The sequence below is a fragment of the Callorhinus ursinus genome, unplaced genomic scaffold, assembly GCF_003265705.2.
Source record: "Callorhinus ursinus isolate GAN/ISIS: 27379988/994484 unplaced genomic scaffold, GSC_fseal_2.0 scaffold43, whole genome shotgun sequence".
NCBI lineage: Eukaryota > Metazoa > Chordata > Mammalia > Carnivora > Otariidae > Callorhinus > Callorhinus ursinus.
Window position 1 is genome coordinate 3,302,070 of NW_027397105.1, and position 12,301 is coordinate 3,314,370.

At 46.2% G+C, this 12,301-nt stretch overlaps 1 protein-coding gene across 6 annotated transcripts in view; it reads right to left on the bottom strand.

The window, feature by feature from the left end:
• Nucleotides 1-12,301, bottom strand: part of MYH10 (myosin heavy chain 10) — a 100,785-nt gene that overhangs the window by 66,165 nt on the left and 22,319 nt on the right. For 2 of the 6 annotated variants that reach the window (XM_073881681.1, XM_073881676.1), the window contains exons 4-6: nucleotides 11,714-11,743; nucleotides 10,502-10,519; nucleotides 5,392-5,484 (exon numbers count right to left, since the gene is read on the bottom strand). In XM_073881681.1, the coding sequence (XP_073737782.1) occupies nucleotides 5,392-5,484; nucleotides 10,502-10,519; nucleotides 11,714-11,743 (141 nt within the window). The remainder of the gene's footprint in view (nucleotides 1-5,391; nucleotides 5,485-10,501; nucleotides 10,520-11,713; nucleotides 11,744-12,301) is intronic. The other 4 variants (XM_073881677.1, XM_073881679.1, XM_073881678.1 and 1 more) reach the window with 4 other exon arrangements.

A 12,301-nucleotide genomic window follows, 5' to 3' on the forward strand; every position in this document is an offset into this window, starting at 1 on the left:
CCCGCCACTACAATGGTTCTCTCCACTCTGGGGGCAGCTTTGGCCCTAAAAGGGAAAACCCACTCTGGGAGCAATGAGCCGGACTTAATCCGAGACCAGAGGGCGGTGCTCACCTCCAAACTGTACCAGAAGCTCCCCTCGTTAGTAAAAGCAGGGTAAGTAAGTGGTCTCGTTACTTAGTATAACGGATGCGAGGATTCCTGGGGTAACGTGGACGGACTGGAAGGACACAGACACCCCCAGTCTGGTGTGAACAAGGTGCTAAGACTCCAGAAAGGCCCGGAGGCCGCGGGGGCTGTCGGGAAGGCTGCCTCGGGTTCCACGCTGAATCGGTGCCGCCGGTGTCCTGCACCAGGCCACACTCGGACACGGTCACATGTGCCCCCGCAGGTGTCTTCAGTGGGAGCGGGGAGAGAACCAATGGGACAGAGCAGGGACTATGTTCGATTTACTTACAAAACTGTTTTTGTGTCTGCCTGCAGGGACACAGGACTCTGCTAGCCCCACGCTGGGGAGGGCACCGGAGCCTTTACCAAGCTCTACTGAGGCTAAGTACCTACCAAAAGGCACCTAGCATCGGGGACTGCCAAAGTGGCTCAATTCCGTTTGGAGGGAAAATAAAAAAGACCTGCACAAATACAGAGAATGACTCGTACCAAACCTTTCTGAGAGAAGATGTATCTGCTGATACAAGTCAGAAATTGAAGTCCCTGTTTTAAAAGTTTCATTACAAGAGATTCATTTGACATAAATCTCCTCCATCTGGAATGTGTTTGGCTTCTCCATAAACAGAACGGGCTAACTGTGAACGATTATTTTTATAAGGGTAATGCTCTCCTCAAAGAATCCCCTTTAACACAAGCCAGATGCTAGCATCTTTGAAAGAAAAGATATTCTTCAGGAAATGATTCGTCTATATCAGATCAAAGAAATGGAAACAAATGGATTCTAAAAGCTTGTGGAGTTTATGGTTTTGAATATTTTCACTGCAAGCCTGCGTCCTGCACATAACGACTCCATGTGGCTCCACTGTATACGGGGCGTGCTTCTCAGCACTGCATTTCTCTTCCAGCACGACGTGGGACGCCACTCCCGGCCCCAAGCCTGGCCCGTCCAAACCTTCTGTTCCCAGAGGGCCTGGCCCGCGCAATACGCCCTCTGAGCTCAACTGTACAATGAAGTAAGACCTAGATGAAGGCAGGCTCCAAGAGGCTGGGGAACTCTTGCTGTGCAGGCAACCACACCGTAGCATGAATATGCGCCTACTGTATACTTACGCGTTCGAGCCACAGTGCCACGAACTAAGGATCTGGAGACCAGGGAGACAGGCCCGACGGGGAGAGACGTCACGTGCCAGCAGGACAGGGGGGGCACTCACCCAGACTGTGAGCAAAGCCAAGAGGACACCGTGCAGAGAGCGACAGAGGATGACCTCAGATAGGGCTTTAGACCAATCGGGTATTGAGAAGAGGCAGAAGGAGAACTGTGGACAGATCTGAGATGCGTTCCAGAAGCATGGCCGACAGGATTCGCTCCAGTCTGCACACAGGCCAAGAGGAGAGGTTAAGGCCAGGAGGAGTCTTATTTTATTTTTCTGGGTTTTTGTGGGTTTATTTTGTTTCATGCATACACAACTGGGTGATCTGCAGGGACCACGTCCTGACAGAAGACCTAAGAACAGATTTCGAATAGAAAAGGTTCCAGTTGGAACATGTGAAATCTGAGAGCTCTATCAAGACATCCAAACGGAAAGAACATGTGAATACCACAGTGCCTGGCAAAGGACAGGAGCCAAATAATTAACTGAAGGGCCCAACAGCAAAATCCAAATTCTAGAAGATGTGACTGAAAGATGAGCCCACACCGGCTACCCTCGAACGCCCGAGAAACAAAGCATTGACCACGCCCACAGGGACTTGCCAAAGGGATGCCCGCAGCTGACTGAGCTCCTGTCCCCCAGAGCAACCAATATTTCACCATTTTTCACGGAACCACTAAAATCAACTACTTGTTGTGGCTTTGTGCATTTAATGCCTTAAGATGGGTTAGTAGCTAGCTACTGCTGTTTCTTTGAAAAAATCCTGTATGGCGATAATATAAAGTTGACTTTCTAGGAATTACAGCCCAAAGCCAACAATGTAAACACACCTTTGTTTCGCAATGAATGACTAGCTGTGTGTGAGAACACTGCCTCTAGTGAAAAATCGTCTTTTCCTAAAAAAAACTCGCTTTTAATAGGTTAGACTGAGTTTACGTCAAGATTATAATCCAGGAGCACTATAATCCAGATTATAATCCAAGTGCTTTGGGAGGTGGCTTCCAGCTGAAACTGGGTTTATCGAGGATTTAGATTAGATGGATGATCCTTGCTGGAATCGATTCTGCTAGAAAACTAAGAAATTCTTCCTGCCAGTGGGATGTAACACGAGTTCCTACCAGAATTATTTATATCAACCTTGGGAATAGGATGCGTAAATAATAAGCTTGAAGGAGACTCGTGTAAAGTAATTACTTTGCAAATAAATTTCAGAAAGTGATTACCTTGATTTAGACTCCAATTTAAAGAAACAAGCTGGACCGGGGTTCCTCAACCTCGACATAACTGACATTTTTGGCTGCATAATTCTTGGATGTTAGCAGCATCCCTCACCTCTACCCACTAGATGCTGGAGGCACACCACTACCCATCACGCGAACCAAATAACCAAAAATGCCTCCAGACACTACCAAACATCCCCTGAGGGTTTCCAACTGAGAGCCACTGAGCTCCAGTAATGCAAATTACAGATCATAGCCTACATCTGTCAATATGGAAATCTAACAACATGTGGTAGCCAACTTCCAAGATGGCGCCAGTAATCCCCAACACCTGGTGTTGCCGTCACAGTGCATTTGTGCAGTCCCCTCCCCAACAGTGTATCAGGGATGGTCTGTGTGACCAGTAAAATACATCAAAGGGTTGGTATGTGACTTCCAAGGTCATAAAGAACACCGTGCTGCTTCTGTCTTGCTCTCTTGGATCACCTGCTCTGGGGAAACACCAGCTGCCATGTCATGAGCGGGCATCTCTCCAAAGAGGCCTTTGAGGTGAGGAACCAAGGATTCCCAACAAAAGTTGCCCGAGTCAGCTCAGAAGAAGATCCTCCAGCCTCATCAAGCCTTCTGAGGACTGCAGCCCCAGCCAACGCCACTTTAGCGACACCTTCATGAGAGACCGAGTCAGAACCACCCATCACACAGACACACCGAGGTGATAGAGGTTTCAAGTCACTAGGCGTAGGGCAATTTGTTACATAGCAACAGGGAACCAATACGGAATTATACGTCCACCTGTCCCAAACACAAAATCGCTGGCAGGCAGACGGATCCTGACCACTAAGGAACCGACTCACTACCTTCTTTACCAAAGGACACAAAGGACTCGTTGGCAGCAATTTAACTTTGCCGGGCAAAGAGGAGACCATCACAAAATGGTTTCTCCTGAATTTCAAGTGTGGTTCGGGGCAGGGGGAATTGGAATAGACTGGTAACTTGATTTATGTGGTAAAAAGGAACATTTTCCACTCAGGAATCCTTGTAAATCGTCACGGAGATTCACATACCAAAGGTGGTAGCTCACCATGTCTTCAATCCCATGACACTGCCACTAAACACAGGGCTTTCAGTGGCAAGAATTTAAGATTTAAAATGTGGCTCAGGCTCAATGCTGATGATCCAGGGCATGGTAAAAACTCTACCAACAAAGTTTAGCGTCCGCAGTTCTTTTATAAACCCCAAAGTCACGGCCACGCTTCGTCCTGACACAGATACATTTGTTATCCCACTCTGTACGTAAAGAGCTAACATAATTACCTAATGAACTTGGGTTAAATGAATCTTCAAAATTTATCTTACTAGGAATAAGCAATATTCCAAACCAGTAGATCCCTATCTCATGCATAACTTGGAGGACCTCTTGTAACTTAAACTACCTCTGAGGGTGCCATGGGCCGAGTCATGTCCCACCCCAAATTCTTATGTCAAAGTTCTAAGCCCCAGTGCCTCAGAACATGACTATATTTGGAGACACGGTCTTCAGAAAGATAATTAAGTTAAAACGAGGTCACTAGGGCCCTAGTCCCACATGACTGGTGTCCTTACAAGAAGAGAACAGGACACAGGCGCATGCAGAGGGAGGCCCCTGTGGCAGTCTACAAGCCAAGGAGAGAGGCCACAGAAGAAACCGACCCTGCCGCGACCCTGGTCTTGGACTTCCAGGCTCCAAGAGTGAGAAAATCAAGCTCTACTGTTTAGGGCCCCCAGTCTGGGGCGCTCTTTACGGCGGCCCTGGCAGACTCAGAGGGTTATCTGGCTACCTTTGGGTTCACCAGGTCCTCTGTGAGCCTGTATCTGGTAACTTCTACTAATCACCCATTCTGTGAGGTCAGAAAGTCAATGTGAACGCCATGACTTTACATTCTCAGAGTAAAACCGTACGGCCCAATGGTACCAGATTCCCCCAAAACTACCCATCAAGGAGTCATCAGAACAGAAGTGTCTCGTCTTCTACAAATACTTCTAATATCAGGAGGAAGGAAAAACAGAGAATTAACTCTCAACGATTTAAGCAGAAATAACTGAAATCGAAGACCCTCTTCAATCTCACTGTGGAAATAGTTATCCCATCTGGAGGACTATAATCCAGGGCGAAAGATGGACGGCGGGGTGGGCCCCCTTTTGCTGCATATGGTTCTAGAGGAGATCTGCCACTGACGTGTCGACGAGTAGCTGGACGGGGAGCGCAGGGTTCCTGCAAGAAGGCCCATCTGGCCAACACCTAGGAGGACAGCCTCAGGCACTCTGGGATAGATGGTCCAACGGACGGAGAGAGGGAAGCTCTCCAGAACTAACAAAGCCCAACAGCTGAGAAGAATTTTTACAGAGAAGGCACAGTACTGACCCATTATTCTGACGTCCATATCCCAGAGAAACAGGGAGTATGAACAGGACAAGTGACTACATTGAATACCAAACTCTGTTTGTGGAGCACGGACACTCCCAGTGGTGCTGTGTGCTAAGTCCTCCATGCACATCTCACTTCATCACCACACTGGGCCCGCAATAAGTATTACAGATCAGCCCCGAAGATGAAGTCATCTACCCGTACGGTATAATTATATACAGTAACTACATCATTACAATCACTTTCACATTTTTTTCCTTTTTAAAATGCAACTACCAGAAAACTTAAAATTTAAAATTACATGAGACTCATCACGTTTCTACTGCTCTATCCTACATCTATTAGCCTCTCCCTAAAATCCAGGAAGAGAAGTATTCTGGCTGCATTACCACAGCAGACATTTACTAGACATGGGAGAAATGAAAAGTTTCTGGTGCTTTCAAACTTACGAAGCGAGATGAATTATCATTTTTCACAGTCTTCGCATTTCCAAATGATTCCAGAATTGGATTTGCTTGCAAAAGCTGCCGTTCAAGTTCTCCCTAAAAGACATTACACACACACACACACACACACACACACAAAGCAGATGTACGTTAATCTCATGTCTTTACTCCAGTCCTCGGGGGGAAAATACAAAACAAAACTCGTCCTCTCTTCCTCCGTGTTTTCATTTTGTGTGCCACCCCGTAACCTTCTTGGCTTTATTCTTGGTCCCATGAGGCTCTGCTAAAGGAAAACAATTAGCATTTATAAAGTGATCAGAAGGAAAGGTCACACTGGGCACAGGAGAGAACTCTGAGGGCAGGGCACATAATATAGGTGGAGAACTTTGAAAATAAAACAAATGGGTTTTCATGAAATGAAATCTAGCAGGATGCTGCGATGAAGAACATATTAATACTTACACTTCTGTTTATTTCTACTCTGTTCCAGTGAGTTCAGGCAGCCAATTCTAATAATAACCACTAGGGGCGCCTGGGTGGCTCAGTGGGTTAAGCGTCTGCCTTCGGCTCAGGTCATGATGCCAAGCTCCTGGGATCGAGTCCCACATTGGGCTTCTTGCTCAGCGGGGAGCCTGCTTTTCCCTCTGCCTGTCGCTCCCCCCACCCTGCTCTCTCTCTCTAATAAATAAATAGAATCTTAAAAAAAAAACAATAACCTTGAGACTGTTGGAAGACGTGCCATTTTTCCAAGGGCTTCACCCAGTATCTTAACGAGGCAGAGAGAGCAACATCCTCACCTCCACTTTCAGAAGGGACAGAGATGGGAGCATGCTGCTGCGGACTTCTGCTCAGATTTAAAAGGTAAGTAGAGAGTCTGTGATAGACTCTATGCTTGACTCTGTGTCTTTAATCATGTTCAAATCAGGCTACACGACAGATTTTTACAAACAAAAGATGTAAGAATATTAATATGTGCCTTTGATGATGACATGTGATAGGAAGCTATAGGAGAAGCCTGATGCTAGTTCTGGCCACAAAAAAGCACGAGAAAGTGACGCTGTGTTCCCAGGACATCATGTTAGAATTATACTGTCAGGCTTAGAGAAATCTGCGTTTTGCAAACATAGATCTTACCCCTGTGTTTTAAGATACCACAGTATTCTAGACCCAAAGAAAGGATTATAAACCACCCTGAGCAAAAGAGGGATAAAAAGACCTTCCTTTGAGATTTTTTTTTTTTTTTTAAGATTTTATTTATTTGACAGAGAGAGGCACAGCAAGAGAGGGAACACAAGCAGGGGGAGTCGGAGAGGGAGAAGCAGGCTTCCCGCCGAGCAGGGAGCCCGATGCGGGGCTCGATCCCAGGACGCTGGGATCATGACCTGAGCCGAAGGCAGACGCTCAACCAGCTGAGCCAGCCAGGCGCCCCACTGCCCAGATTTCTTAAACATGATATCCTGCTAACCAATTTTAACAACTGAGAGGTATCATTAAAGAATGGTAGTTATCAGGGCATCTGACTTTAGCTCAGGTCATGATCCCGGGGTCCTGGGATCAAGCCCTGCATTGTGCTCCCTGTTCAGTGGGGAGCCTGCTTAAGTTTCTCTCCCTCTCCCTCTGTCGCCTGCCCCCCACACTCCCTCTCTCTCTCCCTCCCTCAAATTAAATAAAATCTTAAAAAAAAAAAAAAAAGAATGTCAGTTGTCATTCTGTACTAATGGAGGGCCTTTCCCCTGGAGATCAGCACTCGCCTCCATCAGTGTGGTCATGACCAACACCTTACAAAGCCCTAGTGTCTAGTTCTGCAAAAATTAGGCTCTAGAATTATTCTTACCTCACTCAGTCTGTGTGATCACAATACAGAACCTGTCAGAAAAACACTGAATTTTCATAAATGGGGCATTACCTTTACACTAAACATCAACTGTTAGATCAAGGAATGTAGAGTCCTTAAAATTACACACCATCATCCTATCCAATCACAATAAAAATACTTGAATACTTTACGTCTCAAATGTTTTCCTAACTTGGGAGATAAAATGTATATTGCGTACCCCATTTTAATATTTCCTAGACATGGCTACAAGGATTCTTTGCTTCTTTAAGTGTACATGGGTGTGCTTATGTGTGTGATCTGATTCTATTCTTTCTTCTGCCCGCCTGGAATAACTGGTTGTATCCCCTGGACCTCGCTCAGTCAGTGTGAGGTCAGAAGGATGCCCCGTGAGTGTCTGCTGAAGGAATGTACAGTCAGAGGTCCCGAAATGTGCTAGTAGTGTTTGGGGCGGGGCTGGTGGTGAGTCAAAGGCAGCAGTAGGTATTGGGCGAAGGGTCCTCGCTGTCACCATGGGACCTGCCGACTGGGGCACTCCCAGGCCTCTGCTGTTGGGGCAACTATGTTAATAGGGTCGTGTATTACTTTCCTCCTAACGGACTGGTGACATCACAGAGACCAAGTAAGGATCTCAGTAACTCAAAAATGGATCACAAAAAGCTCGACACAAAGCCAACATCAGAAAACATACAAAAAGGGGCGCCTGGGTGGCTCAGTCGGTTAAGCATCTGCCTTCGGCTCCGGTCATGATCCCAGGGTCCTGGGATCGAGCCCCGCATCGGGCTCCCTGCTCCGCGGGAGGCCTGCTTCTCCCTCTCCCACTCCCCCTGCTTGTGTTCCCTCTCTCGCTGTGTCTCTGTCAAATAAATAAATCAAATCTTAAAAAAAAAAAAAGAAAAAAGAAAACACACAAAAAAGGTCTTAAATGAAGGAATTACCATGAAATTTGACCGTTTTGGTGTTGTACAATTTCACATTTTGATTGAACAGCGCTAACATCACTCAACCAAATTATGAAGTCATTTATAAACCCTCAGGGGACAGTGACTGAGCGCTAACCTTTCCACTAGAATCAGGCGATGTCCCCTGTTTCTATCCTATAGGACAACAAGAAATGTCTTTTGGGAAAGTAGGGGGGAAATTAGTATTAGGTATTGAAATTATTTTTAACATTCTAAATATTTAGAACTATACGACGCTTTTAAGGATTACCAGTCGTAATGAAAACCATACCCTTGTGTTTATTGTATAGCATATTAATATATACTTGCTATATGACAGATATAAGAGGAATTTGAAATTGGTAAACCTCCAGTTCAGCCAGCAATGGGACATGGGCTGGGATCGTGCTGGGCTTTGCAGGCCTGGCTGGGTAGAGCTGCAGGTGTTCCCACTGCCCACAAGAGGGCTGAAAATCGGTGGCAGCCACTCGTCAACCGTACCGAGAACCAGACTTAATCTCCACTGGCAGGCTCTCTTTTCTGTACTTGCTACATGCGATCTGTCACCAGCCTATCTTAGTTCAAGGCGGTTTAAACCAGTAGATAGGAAGTCATCCTGAAGCTGCCATCCAGATGTGGATGAGTCGAAAGTGGGTTGGGCTGGTGGGCTGGCCTGAAGGAGAGTCATTCTTAGGGGAAGGTCACGTTTTAGAAATCAGCTGTTTGCAGATCTGCTCTGAATTTGGCCTGGGTTCAGACTCTCGAGTGGCCCTGGACTCTGCCAGACTTTGAGGGTCCGTGACAGCAATCTACGGTGAGGGAGCATGTCACCCAAACCACTTCCAGGAGCCTGGGGGACAAAGCCAAGTTAAGACTTAGCTCCATTAGAAGGAGTACGCCATATGTTTACAGGTCAATGCTTATCATTTACTGCTTAAATACTGTGACCTTCATCTTGAAAACTGATTTATACTTGTATTTCCATAATGAGGATTAAGTTTTAAAGGCAAGCACAAAGTCCTGAGGGGATGGCTCAAATAGAACAAGGAAGACAAACATGGCGACGAGATGGGGAAATTGGCATCCTCGTAAATTTCGGGGGGGGTAGGGCGTGCAGAATGGCACCGTCGCTCTGAAAATCAGCGGGGTGGGCCCTCAGAATGTGAAACAGAACACTACCACGCCCCAGCAATGCCACTCGCAGGCACACACCCCGGAGAGTGGGAAACACAGGTCCGCACAAACACTTGCACACAAATGTTCACTGAGGCATTACTCAAAGTGGCCCCCAAATGGAAACAATCCAAATGCCTATCAGCTGATGAATGGATAAATGAAACGTGGCCGATTTAATAGATTTAGTAGAACGGAGTACCATTCGGCCAGGGAAAGGAATGGAATAATTATACACGCCACGCCACGGATAAACTGTGCAAACATCATGCTGAGGGGAAGAACGGTCTAGACAGCCACATTCTCTAGGGTTCCATTCATAGAAAATACGCACAATGGACAAATTCGTAGAGACAGAAAATAGATGAATGGTTTCCGGAGGCTGGAGGGACGTGGAAGGGGATGCCTAATGGGTTTCTTTTTGGGGTGATGAGAAGGTCCTCAAGTTTACTGCAGGGATGACTGTGTAACTCAATGTACTAAAAAACAACGATGCTTGGACTGTAGGAATGCGTGAATTTGATGGCATGTGAATTAAACCTTAATAAAGCTGTTTAAAAAAAAAAAAGAATGAGCAAAGGAACAGAGGAGCCTAGAAATGCCTCCCCCATTGTCCTGATGCTTCATGCGACCGTCTGGTGACAAAACGCCAGAAACGTATCCAAACGGTTCCTGGGACCTTGAGCGAGTTTTGCCCATAGAGTTCAATGTAAATTCACAACCTAGGGATGTGAAACCAAAGGAAGCACTGTGCCGAGTACAGACTTGCGACGTAACAACTGCTTTATGGCGGTCCTTCTCAGAACGGGGTGAGGGAGTCCCTGGGAATGGGGAGGGAGTGTGGGCAGAGACGGAATTTCTCGACATGACCCCCTCCGGGGTCACTACCACTCAGGGGTACCCGCCTATCCCTCAAGCGGGCTGGGGAAGCCAAGTTGAGAACAGGTGCTCTTCTCAGGTTTCTAGAAACATGCATAGCTGGCACTAGACTAGACGACTGTGAAAAGAAACGTGGGGAAAAGCAGCACCGCAGCTTCCGGGCTGTGAGTTCATGCAGCGAGACATGCACACCGACGACGCAGGGAAGCATGGCAAAACCCGCTCCCCAGGGACTCCTGCGACCCGAAGACCCAAAGGCAAACCTCGGGGTCGGCATGCGACTCACACACAACGGGGATCCACGCTGTAGTTTAAAATGACATCGAAACAAAATGTTAGTGGTAACGATGTACGTAATTCCACATCGTGGATTTGGAAAATCCAAATCTGTCTGTTAATTATTTCACACCGTTTCACGAGTGACCTAAGTACACATTAAAAGGTCATTTTAGCGTGTACCTCTAGGGCACAAAGAAGAGCTAATTTCTGGTCTAGGGGTTCCTTCTGTAACTGGCCAAAAAGTCTCTAAGTATCCTCTCGGATAACAATTATTTCATTAATCTTTCCAATTTGGATGAGTGATCTGCCCTACAGCTAAAGGAGCAGGAGCAAAAGAACATCACAGGCCTTCATAGGCAGAGGACAGCTTTGCTGTCCAACAACTTAAGAATTTTAAGAAAGCTATCTGAAAAATCCTGGTATCTAGGACTCTTCCTGTAGATACTTATGATCATTTCTTTATATTAATAAATATAAATAAACATAAATGTATTCGCTCGAAATCACTGCGCTTGTGGAAGACAGACTGAAACCTTTCCAGTGCCGGGGAAAGGGTTAAGTGCAGGACAGACGTCCCTTTCTGTCTGAGGCATCTGGCTTGGCGCTGCCCTTCCTCTCTTCCTGGGTAGCAGGAAACGCTCTCTGGCCGGTGGGCGGTCCGTTGCTGTGCTCTGGGGAGCCAGCAGGGGGGGGCATTCTCTAATCAGGAAGAAAACTCCACTACCTGCCCTGGATAAAGAAAATGCTAACTTTATATATTAAATCATTAAGGCCTTTAAGGCTAAAACACATGCGGACCATAAAACGTTAACAGATTAGAAATGTGTTAACCCAAAAGGTACTTTTCAAGTTGCAGCCCCAGACTCAAAATTTAACGTCTGGCACAAAGCTGGTCTTCTGTGTATTTAAGAGGAATCGAAATAATTCCACCTGCTCTTTTGACATTCGAAACCCTGAGGGTTCAGGCTTCATAAACATGTGATTCAATGTCATGATAAAAGGGTAAATAAATATTAAAACTCATCTAGAAAACAAATTTAAAGCAAGAGGCATGCTGCTTGCAAAAGAATACGTCTCTTAAGCAACAAATTTCCAAAATTAAGTTTTCACAAGGGATGTCACTCAGGACTAACTGTATTTGCTTCTAACAGAGACTCAATCTAGAGACAGAAATTAGTGCAAGCATTCAAGACTAAGAAGCATAAAGAAAAGCACTTGCCTGATGTTTCACTGGTTTAGGCGATTCCTGCTGTTTGTTACAAACAGATAAACGCAAACGTTAGCGAGTTTGGGTCTTTCCCTGAGCAGGGAGCCACATCCAAAGCAACAGGTCAACGTGCAGCTCAGAACTGTGAAAGCAGGTTGTGGCTGGGTCACCTACCACTCCTGCAGATCTATAGATTAAGGATAATGGACTCTACTGTTCTTATCATCAACGGTGCCCAAATTTCTATCCCTGCCTCAAGCTGTGTGGGCAGTAGCAAGAGGCTGTGGTCTGCTTTCAGGAAGAACCGCTAAAGATACCTGAGGACCTTCCTTCGGTGGAAATAAGAATTCTTCATAAGCACTGCTCATCAATTGTTAACAGTTCTTCCCGAAGCTTTGTGAGGAATCAGGCTTCAAGCTATAACCGTTAATTTCAGTTGGCCTGTGCGAATACCTAGTTAATAGCAATTTCCTGATCAACTTGCTCCCTCCTGAGCGGAGGAAGTTTCTGGGTGGGGGTGGGAGCAGACAAGGGAGCTGTGAGTTCCAGCAGTATGCTGTGCTTCCTGAGGCTTGTTTCTGAAATTACAAAAGAATAAGC